At 37.2% G+C, this 9,689-nt stretch overlaps 2 protein-coding genes across 3 annotated transcripts; both read right to left on the bottom strand.

Annotated features, from left to right (window-relative positions):
• Positions 1-637: 637 nt before the first annotated feature.
• On the bottom strand, positions 638-5,354 carry LOC121995836 (probable plastid-lipid-associated protein 13, chloroplastic). 2 transcript variants are annotated; one of them, XM_042549610.1, is made up of 7 exons: positions 4,977-5,353; positions 4,268-4,389; positions 3,953-4,036; positions 3,625-3,721; positions 2,813-3,029; positions 1,517-1,569; positions 638-900 (listed from the first exon to the last, which is right to left on the bottom strand). In XM_042549610.1, the coding sequence occupies exons 1-7, from the start codon at positions 5,202-5,204 to the stop codon at positions 808-810; spliced, it is 894 nt and encodes a 297-aa protein (XP_042405544.1). In that variant the 5' UTR covers positions 5,205-5,353; the 3' UTR covers positions 638-807. The 2 variants fall into 2 exon arrangements, 1 of the variants encoding a protein (XP_042405544.1); XR_006115922.1 differs by having other exon boundaries at positions 811-900; positions 2,792-3,029; positions 4,977-5,354.
• A 299-nt stretch (positions 5,355-5,653) lies between these two features.
• On the bottom strand, positions 5,654-9,689 carry LOC121995835 (zinc finger CCCH domain-containing protein 31-like). The gene is made up of 3 exons (XM_042549609.1): positions 9,419-9,689; positions 8,282-8,342; positions 5,654-6,625 (listed from the first exon to the last, which is right to left on the bottom strand). Exons 1-3 carry the CDS (start codon positions 9,489-9,491, stop codon positions 5,860-5,862), a joined length of 900 nt encoding a protein of 299 aa, XP_042405543.1. The 5' UTR covers positions 9,492-9,689; the 3' UTR covers positions 5,654-5,859.

Here is a 9,689-nt window from a genome sequence, read left to right as displayed (position 1 = left end):
GTACAAAGTCGGGGATTATACGGAGTCAAAAGCTCGGGAGCTATTTAAAGTCGGGATTGGGTAGAGTCAGATATCAGATTTTCATTGACTTTGACCTTCATCTCAATATGGCTATTGACTTTCCCTAAACTATAAGATACCCTCTGATTATCTCCAGTATCATATGCAATAATATGCCGATAACCAGCCTCCGCATTCTTTACCATCCCTATAAGGCTGTGCTAACCCCGAATTAGGTACTGGACTGTGGAATTAGGTACACAATCTTTTCCGCTAGACCAGTCTTTTTCCACCAAACCGCTTACTCAGAGTCACATACTGTGGTATCTCGACACCGTTTTTCCCAAATTAAACGTCGACACATGCCCCCAACAGAAGATCCCGATGTGGGGGGCAATACAACAATTTTCTTAATATCTCATCACTTGAATTATTTCTACAAATTAAACATAAAGATAATCGCAAACCATCTGTCCACTTTGTGAACCAAACTAAAAAACACCTTCATTTATATACTTCTACAATAACTTTTTTCTACAATAACTTTTTTTCTTGTCAATTTCGCCCATTAATTTCTCTGCCCTCCTTCCTCAAGCAAACAGGCATAAAAACAAATAGACTTTGAGACCCTTTCACATATGGAAAATAAAAGGTTAGAATGATGCTCTAAGAACAATTAATGCAACAACAGAAGCAGGGTTTTAGTTGCTGCTGAACCAAAAAAGGAAGAATATTTAACCTACAATATTGATCGTAGAAGCAAAATAATTAAGCAGGAGGGTGCCTTTCCCAGAAGTATTTCAACTCTCATGCTCCTAGATCACTGTCTGATGGCGCCGATGCCGGAGAACTTTCCAATCTTGTAAGAACATCAGGAGCTCCAGCGGAGTTCCTTGTGATCTGAAGGCAAGGACAACCAGATAGTTTATTCAGTGTTATTGACAGGTAAAATTAAATCTGTTTAAATCATTTAGCAAGAACAAATGTTCCATGTATCAAATAGGAAGGCCTTGGCACAGAAAAAAACATTTAGCGTTATCAGGTTTAGTTAGCAAATCATGAGAAGAATGTAACAGATTCAGATGGGAAAGGAAGTAGTCGTTAAAAAATATTGCAGGAGTTTGCTTATTGAACTTGAAATATACGAACAAATGGATACTTTTCACTACTACAGCAAGAACTGATGACTGAGCCAGCTGAAAGCATGCAACAACCTGAACCTAAAGAGCATAATCACAGGTCTCGGGTTTGCAAAATGATAATCCCAATTAGTCTCATTGACTATCCCTGGGTGACCGGCCCGGCCACACGGAAGTTTTCGACCGGCCACCAGGATAAATCGAGAAACGCATACGACGGTCAGCCTAGAAATCTCGGGTTTGCAAAATGACCAATTGTCAGGTCGACATCAAAGACATGATCTGAAATATAGACGAGTATTTCCAAAAATGTGTTCGTATGAATTATGATAGTCAAAGAAAAGCTCAACAAATTATGAACATGACACATCACTTACCAATATTTCATCATCCAAGTAGGAGATAATAAACAGGCGTTGAAAAGTTCCACCTGAAGTGAGATGGTTGATCTCAGAAAATCAGATAGTAGTAGGTACATTGAAAATAAAAATGAAAATTAGGTTGACATCCATACCGAGGTGTATCAAAGAAACATAAATAAAAACATATACTGAAGCTCCAGAGAAAAATAAATTCTAACTGTGACAGCAACTTCCATAATACATCAAAACTCATTTTACATCTGGCAGTGCTTGAAATTACTAACTGATGTTTTGACATCACGTCTTCTGATGTCAAAGGGTATGATACATGGAATCATATATGAGATGGACGCTCTAGGAAATTCTAACTAGAAAATGTTGCACCAGATGAGCTCAGGTTCCCATAGTTCAAGTCTGAAAACAACTCTCAGTTAAGATGCAATGATGCTTACAGTAGAGATTTCCGATGCAAGAATCAAGAATGTGAACATGAGCTAGTTACTAACATTAGTTCCTCTAAATTTTGGCATCTAAAGCTGCATTGAGTGTATATCTCCAACCTACATAATGTTCTCCAAATTTAGTCCTCATAGATAAATTCTTCCATTTCTGTTCTCTCTAGATTTATAGCAAAGAAATGTGCTACAATTTTACTGGTGTCTTTAAAGAAAAATTTGTGCCAAGTGAATCAGGCAAAAGCTGGATAATGTTACTTGCCCCTTCAAAATTCAACTTAGAACCATAGAAACACATCATTAAGCAGCTAAGAAATAGCTTGACTATCTAGAAACTGGCATTGTTGTATAGGGAATTTCTTCAATATTCACACACACAAAAAAAAAATGTTGCAAATACCTCCTTCAGAACCATAATTATGAGGATCTATGGGTCATTACACTACCTAACATCCATGTTTAACCAGGGAAGGGAAACATAGGGAAACCAATCTGATTGAAGGTCGTCAGCTAACAAAAAAGATCATTATGCTTGTCAAAGGAAACACTATTTTACTCTCATATAGTGTGGATATTGTAGGAATTAAAAAAAATAAGAAAAAAAACACTAAAGAGATATTTGACAGAGCACTTTGGAACCAAAATTGATTAACTTTTGCCCTAGCCTGGCATGGGGTTGTTCCAAAACAATTGACCTGGCTGATAGCCACATGTGGGTAAGTAAACTTTTAGGCACAGACCCACATAACATCTAAAATTTCATACCTCATATTCATATTATAATATCAAATTAATTATATTTTAACAAACAAATTCCAAAGATGTTGTAACTAACTACTAATTCAACTGGAATTACTCAGTGGAATCTTCACTCCGTTTGCAAAGGCATCTCTAATTGGTAGTGGAAGTTGTTCCAAAGCACCCGTTGCTTGTCCAAGTGGCCCCTTCAACTGTTCAGGTATGACCTCTTGACTAACTGTTGGTGTATCCAACAAAGCCTCAACATACTCTTCTTTCATCCGCATATGACCTTCTAATGACAATTTGGTGGTTAGAAAGAACTTGCTCTCTATCTGCATACAAATTGCACATCAAATTGTTGAGAAAGGAACAAATATTCTGGAAAAAAAATACAATGTGGCCAATAAATATAAATTCTTTTAAAAAATTCCTGTTTAAACACTTAGGAACAAAAGGCCAGCAGAAGAAAATCAAATGACAATTTTTCATTAGCAAATACTACTGCTAGTTTTAAGAATAATGCAATACAAGAGATGCTAATCATCATACATGGCTTGTCTATATTAAAAGATAAAGAAAATTAAATGAAACTCTAAATGAAATTTCTGTCATAAAAATCAATGTCAACAAGATTAGAAAAAACTCCAAGTCAAAAGAAATGTGGGGAATTTAATAATGCGTTAATGTGATATCTTAAAAGCACAGAAAATCAGCACATCTAAGCTGAACTTTCACTAGCAAAGACAAGAGGAAACCAAGAAAGTAGTAAGGAAAAAATTATATTACATCATATCAAACACCGATCTCTTATTCAGACCATTTAACTGCATAAATAGAAGGAATATATGGTAGTTAATTCCTTGATGTGTACATATGCATGATAAAAAGTGAAAATCTTTAAACATGAAGACATTTCATTGGTCTTACAGAGTTCAAAAACCTAAGATTTGCTGTGATCTTTGAGTACCCATCCTTTAACAGCATATCCAAGCCTAATAAATTGGCTAGTGTTGTAGGTGATCTCCTGAAAATATTAAATTTTGCATTAGATTGTGTCCAACAACAATTATATTGCTACAGAATACCATGACCATGCTTTATAGTTACGATGCCTCTTATCTATATGAACACAAACCAACTCAAAGAATTAGAAATAATAGCGAACGATACACATATGATTATTTTTCACTACAAAAATGGTTAGACACCATGTGTATGACCTCAAGGGTAATATTTCAAAAAAAGAAAATCCTACTCAAACACAAATCTTGCAGCGAATGATGCAGGGCTTCCAGCACTAAACCATTCAAAGTTCCATCGACCATCCAAAAAAGGTGATCTGAGAAAACAATAAGCAAAAATGTAAAAATACCAGTTATTCATTTGTTAGACATAAGCTAAAAGAAATTTGAGTTATTGACTATAAGCAAAAGAGGGAAAGTTTATTTATCCTTCCTTCTACCAACTGCCTCATAAGGTGGTAAATGATTTTGTTGATCCATTCCAAACATTGAAAGGATAAAATCTGATCCTTACAACTGTTGCAAACTCTCGTTACAATTAAACATACGTCGTAGGACGGGCAGTGGGATTCAGTTGCTCGAGACCAACTATTCTCTCATTGACATCAATCCGCTGCATCTCTGTTGTCTTCCCACTGATCAACGACTGTAAGCCACCAGCATCCTTGAACTGATATCATAGTTACATAAATCAAGCCACAGACACTTCAAAGATAATACACTGACAAAATGTAAAGAACGAGAAACTATTTTAGCTTGGTATATAGTATTTAAAATCGGCAGAAGAACAAATACAAGCTAAATATTGTTATATAACAAGAAAAATAAATTTCCTTTTTCCAACACAGAAGACACGTAAGCAACAGAAAGGAGGGAAACACCTCAAATCCTCATATTGTACTTTCAAATTTTAAAAGAGTGAAAATTTTGAGCAGGGCTAGTTTCATTCAGATAATCAAGCGTGATTTACATTTTCTTAATGTAGAAACAAGAATTTTCAACCAAAAAAGCCTAAAACTAAAATCTGAATTTTCATAGGAAACTTCGAAAAGGAATGGGACATTTTTACCAAGGTTAAATCGCATTTCGCCAAGAAAGCGAAATTCACACTTCGTACAGTATAGTTTTCACTAAGTTCCATCCCATTCCGTCAACAAACGTCATTATTTTATGGTGTAGAATCCAAAACAAGCGTCCAACTTTATCTTCTACAGGTACTTGTTGAACGTACAAAAGAGAGCAAAGAAGAGAGCTCACGGCTAGCAGAAGCGATTCCTTGGCGGACAGGCGCTCCATCTCCCTAGCGTAGGCTGCCGGGGGGCCCTGGAAGGTCTGCTGCTGCACCATGGCCCGAAACCGCCCTGCCCCACTGCGGCACCTGCGGAGTGAGGGTCGGACCGATCGGCGGCTCTTCTCCGGAGGCGGTGCTGGCGGAGGAAAATTGGTGCAGGAATGAGATATCCCAGGGAGGAAAGCGGTGGCCATCGACGATGGCTGATCGAAGGAGGAGAAGGAGAAACGAAATAGGAGCCCTAGAAACGAAGCGAGAGGAGGGAGCTACACGCAGTGATGTGGCGGCCTGCCGTCCTCATCTACGTCCAAGTGCAATTCCGTCCTCCGTGGCACACCAGGCAGTCTACCCCTCGTGGTGTTTACTTGACGGGAGTAAACAAGAGAAAGGAAATAACTCACGCAAAAAATGGAAGAGAAATAAAATAAAATAATAATCCCAGTGATTATTTTAGCTTATATTACAATTAATTAAATTGTAGCTAATATATTCTATTGATTACAATTATATTCCATTTTTTAAAGAAAAAAGTTAACGAAATGCAATTATTAATCTAAGTTCATATACCTGGATAAATATACTGTGTATTATAACTAGATAATTAAAATTCAGAAGATAATGGCAGTGACACTAACACAAGAAATTAAGCAAACAAGCATCCAGTTCAATAAACCTGTCTCTTTAATTTGACTACCACAAAGATCCAGACTTGTCAGCACCAACACAACACAAAGGAATCAACAACAACAAATGCAGCAGCATTAATCAGTGGCACAGATGCTAAAAGTTGAAGATGTCTCTAACTCAGAATCCAACGTTGAAAAAACAACTTGCACAACAAAAGTAGCCTCAGGCAAGCCCCTTGCGCAGCTCGGCTTCCCCGTGTGCGAAATGGCACCGGTCGCCAAAAGTGCAAGACCCTTTTGCAAAGTTGTCACACATTTTGGTTTTGAAGTTGCTTCCAGGCCCGGTCGGAGCTGCTGGAGCTGGATTCCTAGGCGGCAATTTAGTGCTAGCAGAGATGTTGACGATTAACTCTCTTACCATTGCACTAGCCTGGTTAATTTGATCAAACGTTCCCTCCATCTCGATGTTTTTCAGGTTAGCATCTGACTCGTGGTCACGTATTGATAACTTTGCACCTGTCAATCGGCATATCTGCTTCGTGTTGACCCCACCCTTCCCGATGATGGCACCGGCCAGGGATGCATCCACGCTGATCTTTGCAGTGGCTGAGGCCCCAAAACTAGCGGCAGGATCTACACCAGGAGGTGCCAGATCAAATCGAGGCCCCATCCTTCCACCCAGAGACAGTGGCGCTGCAATTGAAGCCTCATTGGATGGTAGGACTGGCTTGCCAAGCTCCCGCTCACTGTGGGCGAAACGACACCTCTCCCCAAATTTGCATCCTTCGGCAGTGTTGTATTTGTTGCATATACGGGTCTTCACAAGCGGTGAAGACGAGTCATTGTGGAAAGGCGGAAGGGCAACTGAGGTCCTTGCAGGGGGTGCCATTACGGGGTTGCCAAGGTTTGTCATCTGTTGCACGGCCTGAAGGCCACCAGGGAAATAATGCAGAAAATGGCAACCCTCTCCATATGGGCAACCAGCAGTGCTGTAAAGTAGCATTTCACAGATCAAGGAGAAGTTTGTATGTTAATAAAATTAAACTATTGTAAAAAAGAACAAAGCAAGTGTTTAAAGTAGTTCCCCAAGTAAATGAACTCAAAGAAAGGTCACAAAAAACTTAAAAGCTAAGAACTAAATAAATAGCAAATGAAAATAAAAATCATCCGAGTCTTTACCAAAGAATCTTAACCATATATCCTTTTTGGATTCACAAATGTTAACTGTTAATGAATAAATTAACATCCAATGAAAGAAGCAAAAAATTGGAAACTAGAAAACAACTTATCCCAAAGCCCTTGCATAAAAGGAAAAAAAAAACATGCCAGGTTGCTTATATGTTTTGCGGTATTCAAAAAACAAAACCACAGAACAACCAAATTATTTTATCATATTTTCCTTAGTACCAATGCAATTGAATAATCTATTGGGAAAACATTAATTTTTTTACATATATATATATGCAAAATGGTTTTTGCATCCACCTCTTAATTGTTCTGTAGTTTAACTGAAGTACCCACTTAAATGGTAAAAGAAACCGAGAAGATACCAATACCTAATTGTTTTTTTATTTCATTGACTTTAATGACTTGAAGGGATGGAAATTCTTGCAACTTAGATTTGCATTTTATGCCACTGGCACTACAGAGAATCTGTCATGGACAAATCAGGGAAACAATCAAGTATCTTTATTTTCTGAAGTCTAACAAACAATTAAACATAGATGAGGAGGGGGCAGCACTAAAGATAACGCTACTATGAACTAGCAAGTGCTTCTAGCTGTTCCTATTCAGAGCACTGTAATATTGAGTAGATAATCTATACTCAGCATGCAAAGGCAAACCACTCATAATCGCTACAGTGAGATGAATGGTAGTATAGTCCTATATTGTCAATCATAATGATAACAATTATTTTCCAAGAATAATCAAATAGAAGAATAAGATATGGTGGAAATGGAATCTCTTAACACTACAAATTTGCAACATCAGCATAAAAAACTAAAGAAAGTGAAAGGTATATGAATTGATTTCTAGTTATTTGCACAACGGTTTAACAATATTTCAAATCTCATCAATTAAGCAATTTTCAACACCAGCTTCACCTGGCTCAATTGAGCAACTTTTTGCTAGGTCAAGCCAGAAAAGCAATAGCACTAATTATACTTCAAAAAACTAAGATCAGAACTAACATATATCATTAGACAAAGCAGAGGCAATCAAGAGTACTAATTTTCTTATACTTTATCCGAGGTGAATACAAGACACATAGAGTGACTTGTCCCACCAAGCTTCTTCTCAGTTATCCGAATCAGAGATTGGACTGAGAAATATGGAATTTGTTTCACGAATAACATTATAAATAGCACATCACAAAATTAACTTGAACCGTAGCTGCAAGGAAGTTCCATGTTGCTTCGGAATTTAGATAACCAAAGAATTCTTCCAATTACCAATTTATTTTATTTGGTACCATTAACTTGCTTAGAGAACATAAACCTGTATCACAATCTTAAAATGGCTGATTGATTGATTAACACTAAATGATTAGTTCATGAAGTACAAGAATTTTATTTTAATTGCAATAGAAAGTTGCAATAAAAAATGTTACACGGTGTTGATTTTAGATAAGTTAAGATTATAACCTGAAAAACTTGGTGCATGGCTTCGATTTGCCTCCTAAACCAGGTTGAAAAGAGTCCATTTCTGTATAAAATTGATTGTGTCCTCAGTTAAGTTCTGACCATTTACTAGTCTTGATGGTTCAAATATTTATTCAATAGATTAACATATGATTAGGAACATAAACTAGTAAAACAAAATTTTAAAGACATGAAAGGCTGAAATACTATAACAATCTCAGTGATAAGAAAATATAATAGGTTTAGAGTTATTCAATTTGAATGCAAATTTTACTACTGCTGTTTACCCCCGACTCACATCATTTGTATAAATTAGTTCATTAATGCCACATTAATTGGGTATTTCATGATTATTGTGAACTTAAAGTATTAAAGAGTACAGAGATATTATATTTTAAATAGTAACATTCCATAAAGCACATGATTCAAGAGCCAAACTTTATGGTCCCTCAAGGTTTAGATATTCTAGGCCAAACTTAACTTCAAAGACCAAAAATATCTTTGCATCCAAAGACAAGGGTAAAATGTAAATATTTAAGTTAATGCAAGTATTTGTCTGTGTCTGATCTCCTATAGGAATTGAAGAAGCAACAGAGAGAAACGAATTTAAGTTAAGGAATCATCTTTATGAATAAAACCACTTTTAAAAATACTATGCTGCTTGTTGAAATTCCTATATTCCAAAATAGACACGCATCAAAAATGAAAGAGTTTCAATGAGCACATCTGCCAAAAATAATTGCTCTGCATTATTTTTTCTCTTAAAAGGAAGAAAATTCCAGTAAACTTAAAACGAGCTTCTATTTGGCACCGTCATAGAACCGTCACATAAAAGCATTGATAATGATAGTAACAGGAATTGCCTCATTCATGTCAGCTATTGCAAATAAGGCATTCCCAAAAGAAGCATAAGATGGACAGGGAAAATTCGCTATTTGTACGACAAAGATGAACAATAAGAAAGAACAGCAAATACAATCATGGAAGCATAAAAATAATTCCTTAATGATGAAATCAAGCAACATAAACGGAAAGGTAACGTCCAACCCGGTACCATGTCGCCGTTTCGAATAATCATTCACTCTAACCTTGGTGAAGAGTAGGAGGAAAAAAGAGGCCGCAAAAATAAAGACCGTTCACCTTTATTCCGCTTCGATCCAACGCCATTTCCATTGGCAGCATCAGGCCTCCATCTCTTGCGAGACGCATCCATGGCGACAGCGGGCAGATCCGGAACACGAAGAGGTCGAGGGGAGAGGCGAAAGAAACGAGGGACTCTTCTCAGCACAAAAGAGAGAGGAAGAGCGAGAGAGAGAAGAATCGGCCGAAACCCTAACTAGGGTTTGTCTGATAACGCAGCTGCCGAGCCTCCAGAGAACGCGAAAGGAGATAGAGAGAGGGAGAGGCGTCG

This window comes from Zingiber officinale, chromosome 6A, assembly GCF_018446385.1.
Source record: "Zingiber officinale cultivar Zhangliang chromosome 6A, Zo_v1.1, whole genome shotgun sequence".
Lineage (NCBI taxonomy): Eukaryota > Viridiplantae > Streptophyta > Magnoliopsida > Zingiberales > Zingiberaceae > Zingiber > Zingiber officinale.
Note: the sequence above shows the minus strand (reverse complement) of the source record. Positions and strands in the feature narration are given on the sequence as shown.

Excerpts from the sequence above, each read along its gene's own strand:
- LOC121995835 (XM_042549609.1), bottom strand. The coding sequence starts at position 9,491 with ATGGATGCGTCTCGCAAGAGATGGAGGCCTGATGCTGCCAATGGAAAT. Across the intron at positions 8,343-9,418 it reads TGGATCGAAGCGGAATAAAG|AAATGGACTCTTTTCAACCT; the intron begins GTGAACGGTCTT and ends AATTTTATACAG. Across the intron at positions 6,626-8,281 it reads CCATGCACCAAGTTTTTCAG|CACTGCTGGTTGCCCATATG; the intron begins GTTATAATCTTA and ends GCTACTTTACAG.
- LOC121995836 (XM_042549610.1), bottom strand. The coding sequence starts at position 5,204 with ATGGCCACCGCTTTCCTCCCTGGGATATCTCATTCCTGCACCAATTTT. Across the intron at positions 4,390-4,976 it reads AGGAATCGCTTCTGCTAGCC|TTCAAGGATGCTGGTGGCTT; the intron begins GTGAGCTCTCTT and ends CTATGATATCAG. Across the intron at positions 3,722-3,952 it reads GCTGCAAGATTTGTGTTTGA|GAGATCACCTACAACACTAG; the intron begins GTAGGATTTTCT and ends TAATATTTTCAG.